The following is a 26,025-nucleotide window of genomic DNA, read 5'->3' on the forward strand; positions in this document are numbered from 1 at the left end:
GAAAATCTTCATTCAATATTGAATGTTTTATGACTTCTGAAAAACGAACATCATTGTCATTATGAAATCTGTAGACTAACTTCAGCTATCAGATCGATGAAGCGGAGGAATTGTTCTTCGTGACCTTTAACCCCCTTTTTAAAACCATAAATTATCAACTGACAGTTTTGGTTTACAGAACAGGCAGAAAAAAAAAAAGACGTGTTCAGACTTTTGACATCCAGCGTTTGTCCAGAGGCAGCCTGAAGGTTGAGCAGCAGGTTTGATCTGGTCTACAGTTGTGTGTGTGTGTGTGTGTGTGTGTGTGTGTGTGTTAGTTGTAATCTCCTGTGTAATAATGATGATTAATGCGCTGCAGGGCAGTAATCCACCTCTGTCTGTTTACCTGCTGACAGGCAGAACAGTGGATTAAAGCTCCACAGCATCACTCTGTCTATGTATAGACACACTCACACACACACACACACACACACACACACACACAGACACACTCAACTGAAATAACATACAATGTGCACGTGCAGTGTGGTTTCCTAACTTGGGACACAGTAAACACTTTAAGCCATATTTAGCCTTTATTATTAATATAAAGACACAATATATTATTAATAACACACAAATATCTATTTATATAGTATAGTATAAGTATTTGTCAACAATTAATGAAAACATCTTCACATCTATATGAGTATAATTGTGTTATATTGTTATCACGAATACTGAACAGGGTGACCAGACATAGAAGCTTACTCCCCCAGGGGTCAGGACACCAAACAACTACAAAGAGATGCGAAATGACACAGAGACACAAAACAACCACAAATTGACCACAACTAAACAAAAAAAGACCACAAAGAGACACAAAATGACTAAAAAGAGACAAATTGACCACAATTAGTCACAAAATGAACATAAATCTGTGGGTCTTGCTCTTATATTAAAAAGAGGTAAAGGGCTTTTTACATGTTTATGCCCAAGGGCCCATTGATTAGTGATCGATCTGTTACTGTTATCCTGGATTATATTGTCAGTTTTAGAGGCCTCACAGGATGAGTTATTGTTGTTGTTGACAAATACATTAATAAACAACAATTTTCCTTTATGTTCTTACAACAACTGTATATTTACTGCTTATACATACTATACCAAAGGGTTAAATAAAGTGGTAATCATTTGTATATTTCCTGCACATTATATTAATTGAGTAATATTATTTAGTTATGTTTAACATAAGATTTGTGTTAATTACAATATAAAATATGTATGAAATATGTGTTTCTTAAAAAAGAACCAAAAACCATATTTATTTATTTATTTCTGTAATACAAACTTTATTCAGATAATAATAAACAAACGGAATTACACAATCATTAACACTCATCTACAAATCTTTCCCAACATTTAGATTTCAAATTTTGCCTCAAAAACTCTTAAAAAAATAAGTAAATATTCCAAAAGTACAGAAAAAGAACATTCATTAGTCTGTCCGTCTGGGGACAAACACCTGGTCCCCTAAAACCTGACTTATTTGTGGGGTTAGAACTTTGTTACATTAGTTGGAGGTTGAAGTTGGTGTAAGCCTTTAGAAAATGAATGTTCTTGCAAGTGTACAGATGTATCGATGTACAGTAAAGAGTACGACACATGGGCTCAGACGTAAGCTCTGGCTGAATCTGGATCGGACTTGGCCGTAGCCGTGTAGACCTTCTTTGGCTGGTTTCCATAGTAACCGCTGCAAAAACAAGAAAGAGGAAGTCAGACTGTAAGATACGATCACCGAAATGTTAAAAGTTAAAAAGCTGGCTCTTCTAGATTTTATTGTACTGAACGGATCAAATTCTGAAAATGAAATGAGTCATTTTGTGGAGGTTGTAAAATTTACAGCCGCTTCTTTCACAATGTGACCTTATTGGAAACAGTAGTTTTGGTCGGTGTGCATCATGTGACGGACGCCATTGCTGTAATACTCGGGTGAGGTGTGCAGCACTTACCCTTTCTTGCCTCCAGCTGATGCTCTCTTGCAGGCGGTGCAGAGTAAAGCTCCACCCAGCATACTCAGAGAGGCTCCACCCCAACCCATAAAGAGGCCAGTACCCAGCTCGAACCTGAGTGAAATAACACAAACACAACCTGTCAAACAACCACAACAAGTAGAACACGATTCATAGAATCAGAGTTCTTTCTGAAGGACTGAAGGAGGAAGAGAAACTATATTTCACTGATAATTCACTCTGAAACTCTAAAATAGGTTTTTCAGGGTGGAACTGTCCCTGATAGGACAAAACCTCGGGTCAGAAATCTGTTTTTTCTTCTTGTTCCTACAGTCAGATGTTTGATCTTCACTGTACAGAATGACTTATGTGCAGAGTTTGACACTAAAAGGATGTTTTCACATTCATCTGCTGAAATCTGACAGCGGTACTGAGGTGATTTATATGGAATTTCCTGTTGAACTTGTTGCTAAAAGTAGCTAACTGCTGCTAACAGTAATGATAGAGGCTGTTAGGTCATGCAGTGAACATTGGCCGGCTCAATACAGGAGCCAAACCCGGCAATAAAACCACCTCTATCCTCAATGTGTCAGCATCGAACGCTGTATTCAGCCCCAGTCTGGGAGCTTGTGCGAGAGGATCAACCTAAACTTCAGACGTGTGTTTGAGTCGACTCACTTCACTCCACCGGTGAACGGGTCGTTGAAGTCCTGCACGACTCTAAAGGCGTACCAGGAAACGGCGATCATGCAGCACAGACCTGCATCACACAAACAAAAACATTAACACCAGAAACAAAATTAGTTTCATTGGTTTTGTACATGATGCTGCCACGGTGCCTGGATTTCCTGTTTTACTACTAGTACACATGGTGCTATCCATTTGTCTCGTGAACTCGGACCCCGAGTTGGAAAGTGTAAATCTCGCAGCTATCTCGCGACATTTCACCGAAACACACACACCCCCTTTTGGTCGGAATTTCAGCCGTCCAGCTCGGGGTACCTCACAGTACACCGAGCTGATGGGGGGGCACGTACGACTCGTAAAACAAAGATTTCAGCGCCCATATTAAGATGTATTTTCTTTGTATTTGTACTACGTTGGTCGTTTTAATGTCGATTTTAAATGCTCCTACACTGTTTACATTGCTGCTTTAGTCCGGTCACCAGTTTATGCATTGCACGATGTTGCTGTGAGTTCAATACAATGTAAAGTTTTGTTTTCGAGCTGGTTTGCTAAATAGGCTAATGTAGCTAACAATAACACTAGCCTGCCACTGCCCCTGGTGGCCCCTGGAGGCTCCTGGTGGCCCCTGGGGGCCCCTGGTGGCTCGAGAGAAACGCCACAGCACTTGTTGAAATTGAAATAGGCGAAAATGGCAAAATATTATTGAAATGTAAGACTTGCAATAACGGAATTAGTTGAAATGTTTGTGTTTCTGTAAAAAAACATTATTATTCACATTGAGCTTGTTTAGATGATCCACAAACAATAACAACACAGCTGCTGCACTTCTTTCTGACTCGTAATGCCCAAAGACAAACTGGAACGCTATAAGTGGTACAAGCCAGGCAATTACGTCATGTTCTCGTGGCAGAACAACTCGGGCTCCGAGTTCACGAGACAAATGGATAGCACCATTAGATGCCATATGCTACGCTAATCCATGTGGAAAAGACAACCACACTTTGAAGATGATTAAAAGATAAAAGCAACATACATATAGTCACATCTAAAGTTAGCATATATTATTTGTTTGATAGTTTAATGTGGTACATTTTGTTCACCTTGCAGGAACAGTAGCTTTAAAAGATAGCTAATCTACATTCATCTTTAGCTGATAGCTAATGTGAGCATCAATCGTTTTTTATCTTATCATCTTCAAAATGTGGTTGTCTTTTCAACAAGGATGAGCTTAGCATGTAGCATATCTGAGAACAGGAAAGGAGGAAGTTGACCGAGGCTCCAAAAGGGGCGGGGCTCAATTACAAGATCATTTAAATAATGTTTTTTTGTCTATATATCTCTGCTCCATCACACATGAACTCACCAGAGACGATGCTCAGGATTCCCCCAGTGGAGGCGATCTTGGCCTTGGATTGCTCGGTGGTCGAGCCGATCTTGATGCACTTCAGTCCGAGCAGAGACACAATCATGGAGCCGAGGCCGAGCAGCAGAGCGATGATCATCAGAGCGCGGCACGCCTGCACATGAGCTGCACAGAGGAAAGAAATCTCTACATCAGTTTCACCAAAAACACATCAATAAATCATTATTGATTATTATTAATATTATTATTATTCATATTAAACTACATGGCTGATGGGAAATGTGGTCCAAAGGCATTTGGTGGTGTTGTTTTCAGATGATTCCTGTGACAATGTCCGGGCGGACCTATAGAGGATGATGTTTCCTCAGTATTAGAACTGTGTTTGTTTGAGAAACACAATTACATCAGATTTCTAAACTGTTATCTTGTTTAAACTCCATCTCATTGTTCATGTTGTTGTCACCTTGCAGTAACACCACAAAAATAAGAACAAAAAATCTGATTTAGATTTAAAAAAGAAAAAGAAAAGGCAGGAAGTTGGAGAAACATTGTGTGTATTACAGTCCCCAGCTGTACTGTTGTAGTCATTTATTGACATGATGACCTCTAATGATCATAAAAACCTGCCACACCTCTTTATGGTTTCAGGAGAGTCAAACAGTAAGCTGCTAACTAAACAGGCAGAAGGGCTGAACCATGAATCATACACTGTAATGATCACACTTAAATGACTTGGTATGTTATGAAAGACTATAATGGTTTTGGATGCCGAGGGTTCCCAGGCTTGAACCCTTAGTAGTCACAAAAAGATACAACCTACTACAACCGCAAACACTTCCTGGATGCTCCTGATTGAATGAATGCTTTCTTCTTCATGATTTCAAACAGGACCAACATGGCGGCTCGTTTAGAAACTTTCTCTTACATTACTAAAATAATTGACTAAAATGTGTTCCTGAAAACATTTTAAATGAAAAATAGGTCTTCGCTTTGGATCGGCAGCGTTTGGTTTAACAGTTCTTTTGTATGTTTCTAGAGGCGGCGAGTCAAAACCGGAAACCTTCGATTTGCATAAAGTAACCTTGATCTCAACTTTGTGCCAATGAGAAGCACCTAACGTTCTCTCAAAATGCACCATGGTGCTATCAGAATGCTTTGGCTGGTCAGGACATCCAGGACTTTTCAATGTGATGTAATGCAGCCATAAAAACATGGTATGTTGAGTTTCTCTGGGAGCATTCAATAAAGAACTGCAACCAGATGATGACACTAAATGTATTTGATTATGTTAGACTAAATGGACTCCCTAAACTGCCTAAACACATCTGTGCTAGAACATTTTTACAACTAAACAAGAGTTGAGGCAACCAAAGAATACTTCTGATTTACTCATTACATGATTTACATACATAATTTCACATCTAAACCCAGTAAATGCAGATTAAAGTAAAGTAAGCCAAACTACAGTGAAGAGGAAGCAGCACTACTGGCTGCTTCTTTTTGGTCTTGACAGGCGTTTGCCTCCATTTTATTGTCAGTGGCTTAAAATGGCGCCCAAGGATAATCTTACACAGTATGACACATCATATTGGAAGAAAACACTTAATTCATAGAATAACTTTTTAACAAAATGTGCATAAAGAGGATTTAGTTGTATTGTCTTTGTAGTAAAATATATAACTCTAACATTTTTAATTTAAGTTTTTTAGGCGGGAAACTGGTTGTAAAATCCACCAACCTTTGGACGACTAATTCTGAAATAGAGCCACATGGCACGCTGGCCTATTTTCTTTACAACGGATCTGATAGGCTTTCAAAGAAATTCGCAAAAGAAATGTTTTTATGATGTTTGAAGCTCCAATGACATTTTTAACCTTATTAAATGCTGTCAAAGCCTGAAACCTGATTATTGATGTCCTTCTGAGACTTTATGAACTCATAGATAGGAGGAGCTTAAAATTGACCTAATTGCTTCTTCTCACCTTCTCAAGTCACTTTATTGGTCTTAAATGTTCTTCATTTCGCAAAAATGTGAAGAAAAGTTTTAGATAATTCCACATTCAGTGAAACAGACTTCAGCAAGTTATTCAATTAGCAGTTTATCTGGCTCAAGTTGCTGATTATCTCTTATTTCATGAGGACGACTAGTCCTTATATCCAGTTTATTTCCACCTCATATATATTATTATAAAGTTACATTGAAGACATCAAAAAGCCTTGACTATCTTTGCTTTATTGGAAAATATATTTTTCTTAAAGAAATCGAAAGGTCTTTAATCAGTGCTCTTTGAACTCTAACAGGGTCAGATACTATATATTGGATTATAATTATTTTCTTACCGGGGAGGGAGAGCAGCGATTCAAAGTCTCTACACTCGGCGATGCCGGCGCTGTTTTCGGCGCAGGAGTGCCACAGGTTTTCAAACTGCCTCTGGGAGATGATGACGCTGCCGGACACAGTGGAAATCTTCCAGTAGTCGTTAGCAAGGGCTGCTCCGTTGATCAGCCAGCTGATTATGCACATGATGAACCCGGTCGCTTCCACAGCTGTCGACATGATGGCAATGTTTCCAGAAAACTCTTAAGATGAAACAAAAGAGAACCTGAGAGGATATCCAAAAAGTCTAAAAACAATGAAGCCTTTGTCGAAGCCTTCAAAATGTGCAATGAGAGCAGGGTCACAAGGCCTGATCGTCCTAGATGAAGCCTCAATGAATTAAGTCAGGCCGGGTTGTTGGACGCTCCGGTCTCTCTCCTTCAGCTATTTCTAGTTGATCTGGTGTCTGTGGCTCTAACAGGAGGACTTTACTCTCAGCCAGGGGCCATAAACCACTGGGAGCCGCTCCCTGTAGTTCCCCATCGCCTCCTACTCCGTATTGATGAGGATGATGACATGAGTCTTCAGCCACACCTCGAATAACCCTGAAAGCCATCCACAGGTCTTAAGCAGACTGTAATAAGAGTCCTACGTGTTCCTGATGTCATACAGCTGCTTTTCAGTAAATTGAAATACTGCTACTGCAAAGGAGAAGGTTCTGAAGTAAATGTATGTGTGCAGACAAAAGTCACTAATTGGTTGCTAACAACTTTTCTAGAGTAGCAGCTATGGTGTTGCTGAGATGTTGCTAAAGGACTACTCAAGTTCAAGTTATTTTATTGTCATGTACAAAACAACTGACCCTTCCTAAGTCCCGCCCCTTTTTGCTATGGGCAAGCTTCGGTCAACTTCCTCCTTTCCTGTAGATATGCTATGTGCGTATCGTTTATGTTGAAAAGACAACAACATTTTGAAGATGGTGTCATTTCTAGGTGGTTTACAAAACAGTAACTGGCTTCTCCTGGTCCCGGTTAGGATTCCTTCAGTGTTCATGATTCAGGAGGTTTCTACCAGGAGCCCAATGATCCACAGAGGTCTCCTCCTCTCCAAAACAAACAGACCCGCTGATTAAAACTGCTAAAAATACTGAATAAAGCAGTTCCACCTTAACAATCACTGCTTCTCCCACGCTGTTGGACAGACAAAGGACGTCCCGGAGGGGCTGCGAGCCGAGCTGCTGCTAACGTTAGCTCAGCTTGTTTCTCTGATAACTTAAGATCCCGACGTCCGATGACTAAAATCCTTCATCCGGTTCAAATCTAGAGTTAAAAAGCACCAAGATCTAAACAGTGGATGGTAACAATGTGGCTTCAGACTGGATCAACAGTCAATGTATGACAGCTTCTGGCAGACAACCACAACGTTGACGCAGGCACAAAGGGGATATAAACCTGAATAAAATGACAGATTTCTCGGGGTTTGAACACATGTATTTGTGGTGAAACTATTTGTAAAACCTACAACCTTTTTCTATGAAATTCAAATTTGTGTAGAGGAAGTTATGCTTATTTGCAAATGCATGGATATGTATGTGGATATGACTTTACATTTGCTTGTAGATAGCGAGAGTTTTGTGGACCATGGTACCGCATTTTCAGGACTATAAATCGCACTTTTTTTCATAATTTGGCTGGTCCTGCGACTTATAGTCAGGTGCGACTTATATATGAAATTTAACATGTTTTAAGGCTTAACCAAAGTACTCTAGCCACTCGACATCTCAGTGAACCGGAGCTTTAAGGCAGTCTTGCGTCGTCTGTGGGAGGAGTGGATGGTGGATGGAGAGCACAGCTTCACAGCAACCGGGAGGATGCGCCATGCAACTTTCCAGCAAGTCATTGGATGGATCGACACAGCATGGACTTCAGTGACAACTGAAACCATGTGTTTAACTTGTGTTTCCTGATTGAATGTCTGTTCTTGGTCTTGGATGCTGTAAAATAAATTTCTAAATAAGGTAGCCTCCCGAGTATTTGCTCTGCTGCCGGCGTTTGCCTAGACATCGCCCAAAATGCTTGATTGCATTGCATTCTCCACATTTTTAGCAAAATTTTCATGTACCACATCAGCATTTTTGTTCAGTGAATCTTATTTGGCCGCCTTCATATCGCCCAGCTCACCTCATTTCACTCCTTCGTCTTCATTAACATTCCCGGTAGAATTCTCAATCTTTTTGACCTCTATGTGTCCAGTTACATAGTCTCTGTCTGTTCTTGGTCATGGATTTTGTGAAATACATTTCTAAATAAATGCGACTTATAGTCTGGTGCGACTTATATATGTTTTTTTCCTCTTCATGAGGCATTTTTTGACTGATGCGACTTATACTCCAGAGTGACTTATAGTCACGAAAATACGGTATACATTTGTGGATTGTCCTTATATATATAATAATCCATAATAAATCCAATAAAAACTTAGAATTTACTAAAACAAAGTAAAACATTGGTTAACCTAAAGTAATTGATCACACAAAATATTTGACATCGAATATAAATAATTTATTCAGTTAAACCTGTATCTTTTAAGTTTGCAATTTTTTAACTGCAAACTGTTTTCTTAAGGTTGAACAAACCACTTATTTCAAGTTACCCTAATTTTATAAAAGTCATTGTCTTTATTGACTTACTGTAAATTAACCATTGACCTGAATTGTTTAACTCAATTTAAACTATTTTTTGGAGCAAATCATTTGCTATAAATACATTTTGATTAATGACTACTCATTCCTTTACATCCCATTCATATTCATTGTTCCATAAGTAGAACACATTTACAGCCGCAATAATTAATCAATTAATGGATTAGTTTTTTGACTATCAAATTAATTGCCAACAATTTTGAGCATCAACTAAAATGTCCAAATTCTCAGATTTTAGCGTTTCATATGTGATTATCTAACCCAACCCTGGGTTATTTAGTCCCCTATGACAGTAAAATGAATATATTTGAGTTGTGGACAAAACACTCAAAACTTTGAAAATTATTTGAGAATGTGATATTTAAATTTTTTGTAATCTTTTTGTAAATTATCAAATAAATTAGAGATTAAAAAATTCAAATGGATTTGATTGGAGAATAGAAAGTGAAATAAGCAGCTGCAGATATTGTTATTGCTGTGAAACTGAGATAAACATTTATTGCAGTGAACTGCTGAACCTCAGTTTCAGCATTTCCTTTATTCTGTTGCTCCACATTCAATAATCTGAGTCAGAGGGAACTGAAACGCTTGAGTCACTGCCTCTCTTTTCTCAGTCTATTCTCCTTTCTCATATTTCCTCTGGTGGACCAGCTCACTGCTTTTGGACACTAAAGGAAAGGAGAAGTCCGACTGTACAGCAGGAAGTAAAAGGACAATAAACATTTTCATGTCCAAATTAGGAAGTACAAGTTCTGCTGTCGGAGGAGAACAATAATGACATCATCAGTACAGACGACCAGAAGAAACTGTTGTTATGAACAAATCAAATTTAACCTATTTAAAAAAAAATATTGACTGAATATGACTACCTGTAAAATATATTACGTTCATTTTTTTAGGCTTCAATGGAAAACTTATAGCTGCTTGAACTTGCATGAACATATTTTAAAGTGTTCAGATATGTGGAATCAAAATGAAGAAATTAGTCAAAGTGAGTAAATGGATAAAAACAATTAATTTAACATTTTTCAATTTAAATTTTACTGAAGAATTTACTAAACTGAATCCAGAATCATTAAATTAAAGATATTTGATCAAATCATTGCAACTTTAGAGGTTGAACAATCATCAGTATGTAGATTCTGTAATGAGGTTGCATTTGATTTTCTACTGTCCATATGTTGGACTAATATTCAGAATTGGCTACAGCCAAAATGTCCACAGATAATTAATACAATTATTCTGAAAATATAACATATTTATATTTAAAGCTCAATCGGAAAATAATCTGGATTTCAGTTTTCTTTTTAAACAACTGTGAAGTCACTATTTATATAAATAATATAATAACTAACCATTAGAAAGTAGCACAACATAAAATGATTCTGTAGTGAAGAGTGGGACCTTACATACAGTACATATAGAGCTCTAAGAACTTGTATATGTATGTTTAACTTCTCTAAATGTACTGTTACTGAATCACTGAAGGTTCCTACTAACCTTATTTTGTCTTTTTAAATTTGTATTGTTTTTGGGGCTGTTGTTTGTCTTTTTTGTGGGGTAACCTTATTCTTTGTCTGCACTGAGTAAAAGAGGATAACACCCTCATACAGTATTAGATGATGTTTGCTGTGGCAGATGTGTTGTGTGTCTGATGGTTTCAGGTTGTGTGAGTTGTTGTGTGTTTTATGGCTTTATGGTTGGTGACAGTTAATGTTTGATGGTCGTCAGAGTCCAAAGTCCGACACTTCACACTCTTCTTGTCCTCTCTTGAAAGAAACATGATCAGACTGGACCTTTACTCTTAGAAAGAACAAAAAGAAAAAGGATCCAAATCATTTGGTTGTTTTCTGAACAATTTATAACAACAAATAAAGAGCGAATGCTTTTACAGTTAAAGGACAAAATAAACCTTGTTTAACAGCAGCTCAACTTTCACAAGTAATAAAGTTTTAATATGATAATAAACAAGTGTTTTTTATTCAAATGTGGCCAAAAATATCTGTATTTTATGACAGTATTCATTTATGTTTCGCTTTTCTTTATTTCTCTTTTTTCTTTTTAAAGGTCCAGTGTGTAAGATTTAGTGGCATCTAGTGTTGTAGTTGCAGAACGCAACTCCTTAAGAATCAATTATACTATAGTATAGTTTCATGGGTGCTGGCAGTGCTACATGACGCACAGCTTCTCTGTTTAAGTCCAGTGAAGAAAAAATATGTTAGTGAACTTCAGGAGTTTGGGAGGAAACCGCTGTGAATGGAGCAGTGACCGCTGCATCATCGGAGAACAGCTTGGACCTTTCCAGAAATACAAGTATAGACTTGTGGTTCTTGTGGAGAATAATCCTGCGAGAACTCCCAAGTTCAGGAGCACAGAGAACGCTGCTGATGGTTTGAGACGACCTGCAGCACAGAGGGCTCCAAAATAACAGACAGGCTGAATCTCAGCTGATTACTGCACAACTGTACAATCTATTTATATTCTTTATAACATTTTATACTGCTTCTGTTGTTTCTTTTCATGTTTTTAAGAGGACAACTTCAACAACAATAACAATCATAACTCATTAGCAGAACTTCTGCCCTACACACTGCAATACTGCCTTCATCCTAACTTTCTGCATTGTCTCTACCTCAGAATAATCATTTCATAACCATTTGTGGAGGAATTCCTTCGACCAGTGAGTCTCATTAACGACTCGCCATTCAGTAAGCGCCCTGGTTTCCTCCCCTTATATCACACATTATATCTTACACATTCCTCAGTGTAATGACTGAAGAACAGTGGTATGTTTATGTTAATAAATCCATGCATGTGGTTGTTTTAAAGATGTCTTCCTTTGGTTGTTTTGGGTCAGTGGTGGTTGGCTATTCGCCCCGTAGGGTTGCCAAATGATAATATAATCAAAAGGAGTCAAGAACAGTGATCACTTTGTTTTTGGAGAGCTGCTTTCTGTTTTTTGCACAACAAAGAGGTTAAACCAGAGCACAGCAGAGCTCCAGTAGGCTGTGAGGAATCAGCTGCACATACCACCAGATTTTTAGGCCCTACACTATCTACAGAGCTCATCAGGTGTGTTATGAATTAAGCCAGTAAATTACAGCTGACAGCTGACGCCCTGAGGGAGGTGACAACAAGTCAGACCGGCTCTGCGGCCCAGATTCATTGCAGCATCAGGACACACCAGCTTCTGTGTGCAGATCTAGGACATATCGCAGTGACACTCACACTCATTTGGATCTTAAATTTTAAGGAGTAACTGGGATATATTATCATCTTCACAGTGGATTTAAGGCTTTTATTAACTTCTTTGATGAACAGATCCAGAAATGAGCACTGCATGAAAAACAAGTATCCAGGTTTTCTTTGAGGGATTTCTGTACAGTACTCTGGATTATATATGTCGTGTTCTGGATAAGTTTACATGCAGGCCACTGGTGGGATTTGGATATGGTGGACCTAACGTGACCAGATTTGTCCCTCCTCTCATTCTGGAGACGAACACTCTGGTCATGAGACTGAGACACAGTGTGACTCTGCTGCTGCTGATGATAATGATCCTGCTGGACTTCACAAACTGTGAGTTCACTTTCACTCCTGAGAGGTTGTGCAAGTGCTCTTACTCTCAAAAAGGTCAATAATCTTGTTCCTCTGCTGGGATATTATGCAAACCATTGTTGTTACTGGTTAAATTAAGCTCAATATAAGCTGTAATATTTTATTAAGACAAAGTTTGATGTATTTTCTCAGATTACTTTTCTAATGCAAAACCTGCATGAAAACATTTTTGTTCCTTTTAGACAAATAAGACTAATTTTCCAGAAACAAGGCTTGTTTACTTTCTTAAGATTCCTTTTTTTCCAGTGAAAGAGATGGGAATGTATGAAGACATATATACTAATAGTCTGCTTACAATAATGTGTGTTTGATATGTTCTTTTCTCTAAAAGAAACTATAATTTCTATGTGAAAACCCTTAAGTCATCATCTCCTCCTTCCCTGTAAAGTCCATCCTCAGTGTCTGTGCACTGGTGGATCTCACTGTAGAAGTTACATACAGGACCAGGACTGACCTCCAAACTATTTGTGATGGCACAAATAATGCTCGTAGGTCCTGCCCCTTAAAATCAGATGTTCAGTGAGCTCAGAGAAACTTTCCAGTTTCAGCAGATTAATGTGAAAACTTCCTTCTAGTGTCAAGCAGTTCAGATTGAGTCCACTCTCATGTCTGTACAGTACATATGAACTTATAGCCCGCAGCTGGTTAGCTTAGCTTACCATAAAGACTGGAAATCAGAGTAAACAGCTGGCCTAGGGATTTAGGGTTTAGGGTTAGGGTCCTGGGTACCAGCCGAAGTCTAAAAACAAAAACCGAACCGGACATTTTGTTGTGTTTTTATTTCATTTTAATGAACCTTCTTACAACAATAAACAGCTGATGTGTGAGATAAGATTTAAAATATTAACTCATTGTGTGACAGCAGATGTTTGGACGCTGCCACCTCCCAGCAGAGTCTCCATGGAGTCTGTTGACATGAGACACGTACTGAGGTGGCACCCACTGCAAACTCCCTGCGACACTGCAGTCCGGTACTCTGTGCAGTTCCAGGGGTAAGTCAGAAAAACAATATTTCACATCACTGCTGATCTGGCTTCAGACTTATTTCCCTCCTCTGTAGTTTATTTTGACTCAGTCAATCAATCTGCTGCTGAAAATAGTCCCCGACAAATACAATATTTCCTCTGGTTTGTTTGACAAGCAGCTGTTTTAGGGAAATTACTGATTTGATTTATTTTTTTAATGAAACTATAAACAGCATTTGAGAGAGTCAAAGTCTTTTATGAGAAATATTAAATAGAGAAATAAAGAAATATATTTAATAAAAACGTTGGAGAGATAATTAACGGCAACAGGTTCATCTTCAAGTAGCAATTAGAACAAAGGCCAAGACACTTTTCTTAATAACATAATGTATTTTACAGGTAGTTTTCACGCATATTAATGCATGCATGTAAGATAAAGGCACTGATTCAGCAGAATGGCCCGAGAACCAATGGAGAGCCACAGACAGGAAGTCAGTTGGTTTTTTTTTAATGGGACTTGCTGAGGAGGAAATATATATATATATATATATATATATATATATATATATATATATATATTAGGATTATTATCGTTAAGGATTAATCTGCTGATCCTTTTCTGTGTGAAATTTAGGAAAATATGTCCGTCTTAACTTCCCAGAGTCCAAGTTGATGAAGTCAAATGTTTTATTTGATTGACAGTCCAAAATCAAAATATATTCAGTTTAATATTAAGGACTGAGAAGAAAATATTCACATGAGGCTAATTATTAATTCATTATTAAATGTGACTGATTTCATATATATTCATATATATTAAGTCCATAGACTATAATGTTTGCTAAGGTACAGTCTGTGCAGTTGTATGACAGAAATGTGAAATATGCAGCTGATACCTGCAGGTTAATGTGAGAACAAAATCAAACTGGTGTTTCTTGTATCTCACAATCGTCAGACTAATAACACAGAAATTAATGACACACCTGTCCTATTAGTAATAATCAGCAGGTGTGATACACAAACACTCAGCTGCTCCAGTTTTCACTCTCTACAGTCAGACTGCATCATGTCAGCTGTCGATCACAGAGCAGAAGTTTTAATGAACTGTCAGGAACATTCCTGTGGCTGTTCTGAAGCCTCAAAAACACGCCCTCTGTTTTGAAGTTCAGTGTTGAACTCTCATTTCTGCTGGCGGCTCTGCTGCAGGTATGTCAGCTGTCAGTTGGTTCAACATTCAGGGTCCCCTCACAAGTATTCCTACTGACTTTGGCGATCCACTCACTTTTCCTCTAGCGCAGCTAAAAGTTCAGTTTTATACAGGATTACTTCAACAGTACCACAGTGTCCAATAGTCAGTGTTGGTGGACATTTTTTTTATGTTGGTGAGATGGTTAAACCTTGGGGTTGGTGTTGGGGTCAGATCTAAAGATCTTCTTTGGGAAGACATTAAAGGTTAAAATAAAGTTCTGTGGATCATGTTTGATCGTATAAATCCACTAAACTGTGACCAATGTCACCTAACAGGTAGGCTCAACCTGTCAACGGACTGAAAATGCTGACTCATGTTTCATGGCATTTTTAATAAACTTCACTAAACAGAGTTCCAATTCTACGAAGAGTTTCTGTGAGTCGGTGGCATGCACGGCAGCAGCGTGTGGTGGTGAAGGTATGCAGGGTGTGGTACCTGAGTCTGGGCTATTTACTTTGGCCAGAGGCCAGACACTGGTGTGTGAAAATTGTTTTAAATTAGTTTCAGATATACAACCAGATTCACAAAGAAATTTGTTCTCATGGAGCATAAAACAAGAAAAACTTATGATAAAGAAATATAAAATAACATTTCTCTCTAAATACTGTTCTTCCACCGAATTAGTTTTGGTTCTTGAACCAGTTCCATTTAAGATTTTCCATTTACAACAGTTCTGAGCCGAACTGTTGTAGTTAAGCACGCATCATCAACAGAGGGGGAGAAAAATACACAAAGACCTGTAGAATATGACACGCCCACATTGGTTCCCAAGGAAAACCTGATAGTCCCAAACCTATTGCCTAGGGAACCGGTTCCATTATGGTTCCTAGTTTAGAACCATTCAAAGCATTTGCACCCCAAAAAATTGACTGTATACCTACGTAGCACAACCAGAGCTAATTTGGTGGGAAAACATGATGTTAGGCTTTTTTTTCATCATCAGGGAACCACTTTCATGCCAGCTCAAGCACAGAGTTTTTAATCGTTCTGAGCATTTCAACCAAAAATGAATTGGAACCTGAAAAATTGGTTCCCGGATGTATCCAAAAAATATCAGGTTTTCTTTGGGAACCAAAGTGGGCATGTCATATTCTACAGATCGTTGTGCAGAGCCCTGCTGTTGATTATGCATCCTTGATTACTACGGTTCCACTGGGCTGGGTCGCTAGATGGCACCAAGGTTCCAAGAATCTCAAACAGAACCGGTCTTATCTGTCTTTGTCCTTCAGGGAGTTTGAGCTGACGGTCCTGAACGGCAGCTGGGTTGATGCTTCTGAGTGCCAGCAGACTCCTCACACTCACTGTGACCTGACCTTCGACCTGGGCTCCGACTCCGACTACAACCTCCACGTCCAAGCACAGTGCGGGTCCCAGCTGTCGCCCTGGACCGCACTCAGCCCACCTTTCAACCGCAGAGACAGTAAGATCCTAACAGGAGCAGGTCTTCAAACCTGCAGAAACACAGCACAGTGTCATACAAATCTCTCTCTAGTGCGACATGTTTAGGTTTAAAAAAAATTAATCAATGACTGAGTGTGAATCTCGTGCCGGCAGCGGTCCTGATGGCACCGGAGATGGTAGTGACGGCGATGGGCAACGCCCTTCAGGTGTCGTTCGAGAAGCTTCCTCTCACTGCTGTTGTCAGGGTGACGATGTGGAAGAGAGGCAACGAGCAACAGGTCAGAGTTCACTTTGTTCCATTTCTCTGTGTTTCTGCTTTCGAGGTTCTATTTCCTGCTTTCTCCCCTCTTCTTTCATTACCTTGTCCTCAAGGACTGTTATTCTTTTTTTCTCTTTTTTGTTTCATCCCTTTGGTTTGTTTCTTCTCCAGATCTATTTTTTATCCCCACATTTCCCCCTTTTCTTAATGCTCTGCTGTCTTCCCTTTTTATTTATTTCTCATTTAAACTTGTTTTTCCTATCCTCCCTTCTTAAATGAAACAAGGATTTGTAGCACATTTTTTTGCAGTATTCGTTTCATTATCTGGTCTCATAAAAACAGACTCGTTACACCTGTGTTCTCTCTATCTTTCAGACTGCTGTGTATACGATGTTGGCTGAGCAGAAGATGCTACACTTCAACACCCTGCAGGAGGGAGCGGTGTACTGCGTCAAAGCTCAGACTGTCCTGCACACACAGCTCCACAGCAGCAACACCGACACCCAGTGTGTGTCCATCACAGGTACGGTGGGACAGGCAAACACACATTCAATTATGTAATATGTGAAATAGGTGATTTTCCTTACATTCCAAGAGCTTCATCATTAGTTTATTTCACCAGTGTAAAGTGAAAATATGATCCACAAATTAATTGAGTTTATTTCCAAGTAAAGGTTCTTTTTGTCAGAGAACAAAACTACAAGATGTGACCTTTTATCTTTTAATTGGTGTGAAATCCAAATGATCCAGTTTGTAGAAGTAATTAATTGAAGGATTTAAAGTAAGGCTTTAAATGTAAGAATCTAAAACAGATATTAAATGTTTGTTCTATGTATCTATGTAATATCAGTAAGTGCTCGCAACAGGACGCTGACTGCAGTTCACTGAATAGCCACTGGTGTCACTATTAACAGTTTAATGAAAGTTAAATATAGAAGCTATAAGGAACACTTTTTCCTGATTGAATTGCAGGTCCAGACGCTCCATGGAAGAGCCTGACCGCTGTGACTGTGACTGTTATCTTCATGGCAGGTCTCCTGTTTGCTGTGTTCTGGTTCATCGTTCACTGTCGTCCAGATGCTTGTCGAACGTATTTCCAGAAAGAGCCACTGGTCCGCTCACTGGTCAGTCCCAGTCCTTATAAATATATAAATACATTTAAACACTTAAAATAATGGATGGAATAATCATAAAATCACAGATAGCACAAGCAGCAGTGCACCAGTAAGAGATACTTTGGTCTCGCTGACTATCCGACTAATGAAAAGGGGGTCGACTAAGACTTATACAGTTAACACGGTTTAGTCAACTATAAGAGGACAGTCCTAGTTGCTACAGAAGCAACTACACTAAATCACACCACTGAATCCTACACACTGAAACTTTAACTCTACTCACTGTGATTTTGAACAGTGTGTGTTTCAGCACAGATTTAATGTGTAATGAAACTTTAAGTATTTAATGTAAATAAATGAAATCTGTTTACTGTTGCAGAAACCTGATTGGGACATTCAAATGCCGATGAGCCCTGAGGAGGTGGAGCTTTGTGAGCAGATCCACGTGGTGCAGAGAGTCGACTCTCAAACCTAGAAGAGTCACTGCACCTGTAGAAGATCAAAGTACTGAACTTTTATTCTTCGTGGGAAAAAAAAGAAAGGAAAACAACAAGGAAACTATTTACAGCTGAGCTTTGTAAATGTTTCATGACTGCGAGCCTCTGCTGCTCCCTGGTTTAATGACCAGTATCGGGCACCTTGGAGACTGTCCAAAAACTTTTGTTTACATTTAAGTGACAAAGCCTCTACGGGGGCCGAAGGAATAATGACTCTTGTCTGCCGGGATGGATGTACTTTGAGTTATTAACACATCCTTTAAATGTACATTTAATTAATCAATATCAGTTTTTAAAATGATAGTTATGTTTGTTACGTCTATTTATTCTAGTGCACACTCCCAGTGCCTGAAGTACACCAAAGAAGGTGCCTGCACCCCAATTCAACACAACCCTAACCCTAAATATTTTGGTGTTTTTTAGCCTTTTTAAAAAAAAATTCAGTGCTGTTTTCTTTGCTACGTGTTCACAGTTACACAGTTGTTTAGGAGTTCCTCACCAGCATTGGTGTGCGCAGGGTTTTAATTCAATTCAATTCAATTTTATTTGTATAGCGCCAATTCATAACAGAAGTTATCTCAGGACTCTTTTCAAATAGAGCAGGTCTAGACCGAACTCCTCATAACATTATTTACAGAGACCCAGCAGTACCACCATGAGCAAGCACTTGGCAACAAGGGCAAGGAAAAACTTCTAAAAAACTTTTAGAAATATGAAGGTCCAAAGCTGAATGGGGGTTTTGGGGCATGAAAGCAATTATTTTTAAAATACAATTATTATTTTACCTGTTGGAAAAAAATACCAATGACCTCAGAGTGGACAAAAACTAGAAGTGCCATTTCTGGTACTGCACTCCTGACTCCATATCTTAGAATCCTGTATCTACTGTTACCACATTAAATCCTCAATCTGAATGGCTTCAGATACAAGTTACGGTTAAATGCAAGGGCTGCCATTATTTTGACAGATATTACGATTCACAATTAGTGGAAATTATCATTTTTGCATCACAATTTTAGTTTTCACTGACAAAACGATTAAAATCCCGATAATGTGACATTTGTTGGACCAAACAAACATATTTTCTTCACATTTGGCATCTCTGCAGCACTGACGTACTTTGTCATGATGCGGTTTTACACTCGATTTTGATAATATTTCGATTAGTTTTGCTGCCCTGTTTTCTTGCATGTTCTGATTCTCTCTTGGGAGACTTAAGTTAACATGGATTCTCTTGTGTTAAATGGTAATTATGATCCATCTCTGATATTAGATCAAAAATATTATATCATCACTGAGAAAAGTGTTAATTTTGTCCCATAACCTGACCGAGACCACAAACATAAAAATATTAAAATTGCAGAACATATGTTATGTAAATAAATGTTTTAATACTTTAATACAGTGTTTTATAAATGTAATTTTCAAATGAAGATCTTTGCGTAATATTTTCTTCGTTGCAGAAAACAAAAAGTTTCTGAAAAATGAAAAAAAAAATCTTTACACCAAAGTATTTATTTTCTGTGACATTTGACCCGAACGACATACACAGTTTTATGTAACGTGTCCCAGAAGTCAACCACAGAAGTTTGTTCATGGTGCTGTTATGTATAATGTTATAGCGTTTTTATTGTTTTGGTGGCGTTTTATTACATTTATATTGTGTTTTTTTTACATAAATCTTGATGAAATTAAGTGAATTGAACCAGTGTTTGTGTGTTTAGTTTCACGTTAAGTTGATACTAATATTTAGTGTCATTAAATTCAACATGTTTGTAGCAAAATTCTTTCCCTTAAAATGACGAACTCAGGTCATCGCACATTCTAAAAGGTATGACATAAAATCAATAACTTCACATTAACTTTTTACAAATATTATATATAACTATTATATAATAGTGTATTACTAATTATAATAAAGAAAGACTATTTTCTTTGCAGTTTTTATTCCTGGGGGAAAAAAACAACTTCACAAGTACATCACATATAATAATGATTTAGAAGTTGTTATGAGAAAAACATTTTAGAATCAGTATTTGTATAATTACAGTATATTAAATTGTATTATTATGTGATTTTAATACATGATGAAAAACAGCAACATTTTAACTTGAGGTCACAACAGTAAAAAGAAATGAACAGACAGCAGAATTTCGAGTACATGTGTCTGTGCACCAATCTCCTAATTTATTACCCTTGAAATGGGACATTGCTACTTCTCAGCAGCGCCCCATTCAACATTTTTTCCCAAAGGATAACAAAGTCATGACTTAATGACTTAAAATGATTTAAAAGTAAAAATGCACCACTATGAGACATTATATTCTTTTACACTGCAACACTTTTCTCCTGAAATAAAATCCAGGGAAGTTGAGCTGCTGGCACTGATATCAAACATTGGAGGCCATATTATATATTATTATATCAGGTCTGCTATTAGCATTGTCATGCTCCTTCATTCACCCGCTGTCCAGTTACAGGAACATCCTCGTCTACCCCGGCACTAGCTGATGGGTCACCAGGGAGAATGAACCATCCGGTGGTGGAAAATGCCCCCTGAAAAAATTGCAAAATAAACACACAATTAATATAACGTTGTACATTTGGCTAATTTCTGCTACAATGGAGAAAAAAACTAAACTTGAAGAACTCTTTAATTCTGGTTTCTGCACTGCTTTTTTGTATACTGATTTTTTAACAAACAACAAAACAAGATTCTAGATTTTGTTCTTGTCATTTTTGGACATCATTTAGTAATATCATTCATGATTGGTATTTAGGTTGAGGGAACAAACACTTGTGAAGATGTAGGAGGCAAATCTTCAAGATGATAGACAGATATAAGCTATGCGTATGCCTTTTTGTAACACATAAACTGGTATTTATAAAAAGGAGAATTAGTGGTGAGAATGTGTCAGCTATTATTTTCTGTAAAATCTCAATATCAATTTATCATTGATCTTCCTTCTGATGTTTAAAAATTATTTGAGATATTGCGCTACAGCTGGGGTTTCCAATCGGGGGGTCAAGACCTCCACTGGGGGTCGCCAAAGCTTCACAGGGATTGTGAGGCCTTCTTGATTTTAAGACATGAGTAAATGTACAAATATACACACTAGGCCTATATCTCAGCATTTAGTTAATTTCTGTGAAGAAAAACAAATTAAATTGTTATTTTTAAAGTTAAGATTTTGGACTTTGACTTGATCTGAACACAAGCTATATTGATAGAGCATTAACTCTCTGATAAATAGCCTCGTCCTCCATAAGAAAAACATGTGTAGTAAAATAGCCAAAGATACAACAAAACTCATCTCTGATCAATATTCACAGAAAATAATCTGCTGAAAATTCATCCAAAACTCTGGTTTTACACAAACTTCCTTCAGAAAAAAAAAAACTGCAATCAATTTTATAGGGTGTTCATTCTGTGGTAATGATTTAACATAAATGCACATTTACCTCCTTAACAGTCTGTAAGAGTCTTTATTCGGACTTCATTGACTGGTCCAACACCTACTGAGGTCACTGCTCTGCATCTGAACATATACTCTGTGTTAGGACTCAGATCTCTCACTGTGACTTCTTCAGCTTTTGATGCTGTCTGTTGTTGCCATCCATCCTCTCCATTGACACAGTACTCAACAGAGTAGGAGGTGATGTTCTCTGCTCCAAATCTGGGTGGAGAAATCTTCAGTGTCACACTGTTGTGGTTTATGTCCCTGACTGTCACTGTTTCAGGCTTTGAAGGTGGCTCAAAGTTCTCACTTACAGAAAAGCCGTCTTTATAAAGGTAGATGCTTGAACCTTTCTCTGCCTCATTTGTTGAGCCAACTATCAAGAACTTAATGTTCTTGTTCTCCTTGTTGGCCTCTGCAAAGTCACTGAAGAGCTTTGCTTTGTTTCTCATTGCATCTGCTACTTCTTTTGAGGCATACCATTGTTCCTTCTCTACATCATGAGTATGTGAATGTTGAGGGTCGTCTGGTTTGGTTGTTCCTTCTAAGTAGTCTGATAAAGCTGAGAGGAACGGTTCATCGCTTCCCAGTGAGGTGAAAACAAAACACACTGAATGATCTACACTGAGACTTTCCTTGTACAGGTCTGTTTGAGACGGGACAATCTTTGTGTTTTTCATCTTGTTTGTTAAAGATTTTAAGGTGCCGATTTCTCTCTCTTTACAGTCCATCCACTCGTTCAGGTCTTTGCTGTTGAAAGGAGAAGAATGTCTCTTCTTCAAGATCTCTGCGAGCACAGCCTCCTCTTCTCCTCCTCCTCGGATTGATGGAAGTTTCTTTGCCAAGTTTTTTTGGAATTCCTGCTTGAACTCAGAGCACATCTTTTTAAAGGTTTTAATCTTTTCGCCAACCAGTGGGAACTGCTGTCCAGTGGTTCTCAAAGCATAATTGCACCTTATTTGCAGGTCATTGAATTCCTCCAGGACACTCTGTGATTCATTTACTAATACTGCACTAATCTGACGGACGAGTTTCGCAGCAGAAGAATCTAAACTTGTCAGTGGTAACAGCCAGACCTTCACTGGGACTGCATTTTCTCCATTGGCTCCCAACCGTTTTGGCAGGCTGTGGAAGACTTCCACTGCCTCCTGAAAGGTTGTAGGAGTTTTATCAAGCAAAAAGTCTCCATGGAAACTGCAAAAAAATCTCTCAACTTTTTTGATGTCCTCGTTGTCCATTTGCAGGGAACCTTCATTTTTTAGCAAAAGGCTGGAAACCTTCTTGAGGATCCCACGAAAGTTGCTTTCAAAATGTTGATAACTTTCGTCTTCAGACAAGTCGCAGTCAAAGACGAAGAAGGCATGTGCCCCATAAAGAATAGCTGTGACTACATGTGTTGCTATTTTGCTAGTAAAAACATCCGGATACTTCACATTGCCTTTTCCGAAGTGATCCATCGTCAGTTCCTGGAACTTTGTGGTTGCTTCATACTTCAGTGTTACTCTGGCCTGATTTCTGGAAGTCTTAGTATTGTGTAGGTATTTGGCAGAGCCTGAAATATTTACCAGCCCAAACAAGAAGCTCGCTTTCAGGGATATTTCAACATTTAGAGATGACAATTTTTCTGAAATTGAATCTGATGCAAGTATCTCAAAGTCATTGTAGTTCTGGGTTTTTTCTACTATATGCTTTTCCAGATCATCGTGGTCCCACAAGGTCATGCCTGCAAAAATAGACAAAAATCAAGTACAGCTTCTGTTTTTTGCTGAATTATTACCCTCCAAAACTTAGCAACTAACACCAAACCTAAAATTGCACTACAGGTAAAATATGCACTTTTTTTTTTTTTTTTACTTGACTTAAGTGTGAAGGAAAGAAAGAAAGAAAGAAAGAAAGAAAGAAAGAAAGAAAGAAAGAAAGAAGATTATGTACATGAAATAAAAACCTGTACAAGTACAGCTGTATAAATACAACTACATAAATATGTTTGTACGATTCATAAACATCTCTAAAACAAATGTATACATGATGTGATACCTTACCAGGGATGAGTGAGTCTTGACGGCAGTCGTACAGCTTTCCAAGAGTGAAAGGCCGACCGAGTGCCGCCACCCTCAGCGTGGTATTTGGGTCCATTGCTGAACCAGAGGAAATAGACGACAGCAAGTTAGTCATTGAGTTCCAGTGTATCTTAAACCCAGAGTGTCCCAAGTTGGATTCAGTAAATCCTCCTAACACAAATTTGTCACTTGTTTCAACAAGAAAATCCCCCCTGTACTTGAGTAAGTGTTTGTTTGTGGACACAAATAAGCCTTAATAAAATTTTAACTGAATTGTGTCAAAATTCTCCCCTCATACAGTTGTCATGAACAGGGAAATTAGCTATAGAGACCAAAAGCATTTTTTGTACCAGGCTGTAAACATGATTAATTCTGCTTTAAAAGTTACATTTTAATATGGGGCCTTATGGAGATTGACTCACTGCTGGAGCCAGCCTCTAGTGGCTGTTAGAGGAACTGCATTTGTTGTTACTTCAGTGTTGGTTTGGACCAAACAGCATCCTTTGAGGAACTACTGGCAGCAGTCAGTCTTGAGACAATGTCAAATTATACTTGTGTATCAACTAAAACAACATAAACTGCATTTTTTAGAGAATGTAGTGATACATTTAGAAATGTGTAACACTGAATTAAAGAGTTTATTGGCGAAGTCTGAGGATGGAAAATGTATTTATAAGGTGAGATCATTTCAATCCAAAATATAATTTATGAGCAAAGTTTTTTTCTGTGCTCAGAATGTCTCACTGCGTGCTCAGTATTGAGAAACAAATCTACCAGGTCTCATTACCAACTCGTCAAATACCGCCACTCAGTCAGAGGCCTTCTGCTTTAACATATGACGTTGTAGGCTTCCATCTAACATAATTTCTGGATGCGGTCGCTACAAAGTCAGGTGACCAAGTACAAAGAGCGAGTCCGCCTATGGAGGAAGTTGGGTGGATGGATAGCAGGACTTCAACCCAGGAGACTGCCGTAGGTGTTTCATGCGAGAACAAAATAAGTAGTTATTCATTATTAATTAGATCTGACATTAAAATGAGATTATTTATTAATACATGACTAATACAAAGTGAGAAGTGTACAGAAGAGGAACTTTGGGAACCAAATAAACTGTGTGGCAAAAGTAAATTGCTCAATAAGGACAAAGTAGTGACAAATATTAAGCATTGACCAAAAAGAGGGGTTTATGACCTGTCGTGTTCTGGAGTCTAAGTAACGTACTGGTCTACTGGCTCATTCTTAATTACAACTAGAGTAACAAGCCTGCTTTGAAAAATATAAGCAGTAGAAAGTACAGATATTTGTGTAAAAATTTAAGTGGTAAAAGTAAAAAGATGTCAGATGAAAAAATACTCAAATTAAAGTACACATACCTAAACAAACTACTTAGCATCTGTCTTTCCTAATTTATAACCAGTGGTTTTCTGCCTAAACCTAACCAAAATGTGCTTTATGTTATACCTACAACCTACAACGTTATATTTTGAACCTGACCAAGAGGCAGTATTATTGAACAAGTTGGGAATGAAAACGTGTTTAACATATATTATATAATGCAACAAGACAAGAGTCAATGGTACTAACACCATATCTCTTAATAAAAGTAACTTTTTTAATAGTTAGCATACAAATAACTCACTTAGAAAAACTGAAAAATTACAAATAAAACATTTTTGAATGAAAGAAACATTTAGACACAGCACAATAAAAAACAAACAGCTATCATGTACTTACAGTAGAAGACGTGTGATGCTCTGAGTCACTTCTGATGTTTCTGTCTTTATACGCTCACTCCCTGATCTTTATTCAGCAGCTGGAGGCGGTCCAGAGAGAACTAGAGGGATTTCCTAAAAAGGGTGTGACAATAATGACTTGAAGAATGTAAAAAATGATCACAGATTTACAACAAAAGCTGCAATACGTTTTCTTGCATTTGGCAATGTTTGTTTTTTAAATATGCATCTAATTGCATTTGTAAGTAAACAGAGACAACTCATAGTGCTTTACATAAGGCAAAGAAATGACAGTGACGTGATGTTTGGTGCACAGTTTCGACCTGCCAGTGACTGCTCCCTCAAACCCTGGAACACCTACTGATGATTGAGTCTCCCTAGCTAGGCTAGCTATGGACTCCAAATCCCAAAGAAATAGTCTCATAAGATCATAGAGGCTTCAACAGGGCAAAAAACAGTTAAAAATGTCTCTTTTGATTGTCAAGGTTGCTGACACTGCTCTATACCAACATCGCAAAACACACATCATTAAACATTATGGCCGCAGGGCAGAGACCCCCAAACAGAAGATTACTTAAAAACATAAACTACACAACTTAAACCGCAACATC

General features: G+C 38.1%; 3 protein-coding genes across 9 annotated transcripts; 1 reads left to right on the forward strand and 2 right to left on the reverse strand.

Moving 5' to 3' along the window:
- Window positions 1-1,091: 1,091 nt before the first annotated feature.
- On the reverse strand, window positions 1,092-6,824 carry cldn15la (claudin 15-like a). Its single transcript, XM_051378207.1, has 5 exons — window positions 6,382-6,824; window positions 4,042-4,206; window positions 2,670-2,751; window positions 1,992-2,105; window positions 1,092-1,732 (listed from the first exon to the last, which is right to left on the reverse strand). Exons 1-5 carry the CDS (start codon window positions 6,596-6,598, stop codon window positions 1,651-1,653), a joined length of 660 nt encoding a protein of 219 aa, XP_051234167.1. The 5' UTR covers window positions 6,599-6,824; the 3' UTR covers window positions 1,092-1,650.
- A 5,396-nt stretch (window positions 6,825-12,220) lies between these two features.
- On the forward strand, window positions 12,221-19,863 carry crfb16 (cytokine receptor family member B16). Of its 3 annotated transcripts, none has more exons than XM_051378196.1 (7): window positions 12,221-12,692; window positions 13,543-13,669; window positions 16,121-16,311; window positions 16,446-16,570; window positions 16,927-17,074; window positions 17,524-17,675; window positions 18,046-19,863. In XM_051378196.1, the coding sequence occupies exons 1-7, from the start codon at window positions 12,572-12,574 to the stop codon at window positions 18,139-18,141; spliced, it is 960 nt and encodes a 319-aa protein (XP_051234156.1). In that variant the 5' UTR covers window positions 12,221-12,571; the 3' UTR covers window positions 18,142-19,863. The 3 variants fall into 3 exon arrangements, with proteins under 3 accessions (XP_051234156.1, XP_051234157.1, XP_051234158.1); XM_051378197.1 differs by having other exon boundaries at window positions 12,221-12,638; window positions 13,540-13,669; XM_051378198.1 differs by having other exon boundaries at window positions 12,221-12,638.
- A 229-nt stretch (window positions 19,864-20,092) lies between these two features.
- Window positions 20,093-25,439, reverse strand: LOC127351013 (verrucotoxin subunit beta-like). Of its 5 annotated transcripts, none has more exons than XM_051378158.1 (4): window positions 25,416-25,439; window positions 23,664-23,759; window positions 21,626-23,344; window positions 20,093-20,719 (listed from the first exon to the last, which is right to left on the reverse strand). In XM_051378158.1, exons 2-3 carry the CDS (start codon window positions 23,755-23,757, stop codon window positions 21,630-21,632), a joined length of 1,809 nt encoding a protein of 602 aa, XP_051234118.1. In that variant the 5' UTR covers window positions 23,758-23,759; window positions 25,416-25,439; the 3' UTR covers window positions 20,093-20,719; window positions 21,626-21,629. The 5 variants fall into 5 exon arrangements, with proteins under 5 accessions (XP_051234118.1, XP_051234119.1, XP_051234117.1 ...); XM_051378159.1 differs by lacking the exon at window positions 25,416-25,439 and adding an exon at window positions 24,484-25,377; XM_051378157.1 differs by lacking the exon at window positions 25,416-25,439 and adding an exon at window positions 24,469-25,377.
- Window positions 25,440-26,025: the final 586 nt, after the last annotated feature.

The sequence above is a fragment of the Dicentrarchus labrax genome, unplaced genomic scaffold, assembly GCF_905237075.1.
Source record: "Dicentrarchus labrax unplaced genomic scaffold, dlabrax2021, whole genome shotgun sequence".
Taxonomy (NCBI): Eukaryota; Metazoa; Chordata; class Actinopteri; family Moronidae; genus Dicentrarchus; species Dicentrarchus labrax.

What these genes read in the sequence shown, in the direction of transcription:
- cldn15la (XM_051378207.1), bottom strand. Translation starts at nt 6,598, where the DNA reads ATGTCGACAGCTGTGGAAGCGACCGGGTTCATCATGTGCATAATCAGC. An exon ending in AATCCTGAGCATCGTCTCTG is followed by an intron (nt 2,752 to 4,041) that starts GTGAGTTCATGT and finishes TGTGTGATGCAG; the next exon opens with GTCTGTGCTGCATGATCGCC. An exon ending in CCGTTCACCGGTGGAGTGAA is followed by an intron (nt 2,106 to 2,669) that starts GTGAGTCGACTC and finishes TATTTCACTCAG; the next exon opens with GTTCGAGCTGGGTACTGGCC.
- crfb16 (XM_051378196.1), top strand. Translation starts at nt 12,572, where the DNA reads ATGAGACTGAGACACAGTGTGACTCTGCTGCTGCTGATGATAATGATC. An exon ending in ACCTTTCAACCGCAGAGACA is followed by an intron (nt 16,312 to 16,445) that starts GTAAGATCCTAA and finishes TCGTGCCGGCAG; the next exon opens with CGGTCCTGATGGCACCGGAG. An exon ending in AGCCACTGGTCCGCTCACTG is followed by an intron (nt 17,676 to 18,045) that starts GTCAGTCCCAGT and finishes TTACTGTTGCAG; the next exon opens with AAACCTGATTGGGACATTCA.
- LOC127351013 (XM_051378154.1), bottom strand. Translation starts at nt 23,796, where the DNA reads ATGACTAACTTGCTGTCGTCTATTTCCTCTGGTTCAGCAATGGACCCA. An exon ending in TCAAGACTCACTCATCCCTG is followed by an intron (nt 23,345 to 23,663) that starts GTAAGGTATCAC and finishes CTATTTTTGCAG; the next exon opens with GCATGACCTTGTGGGACCAC.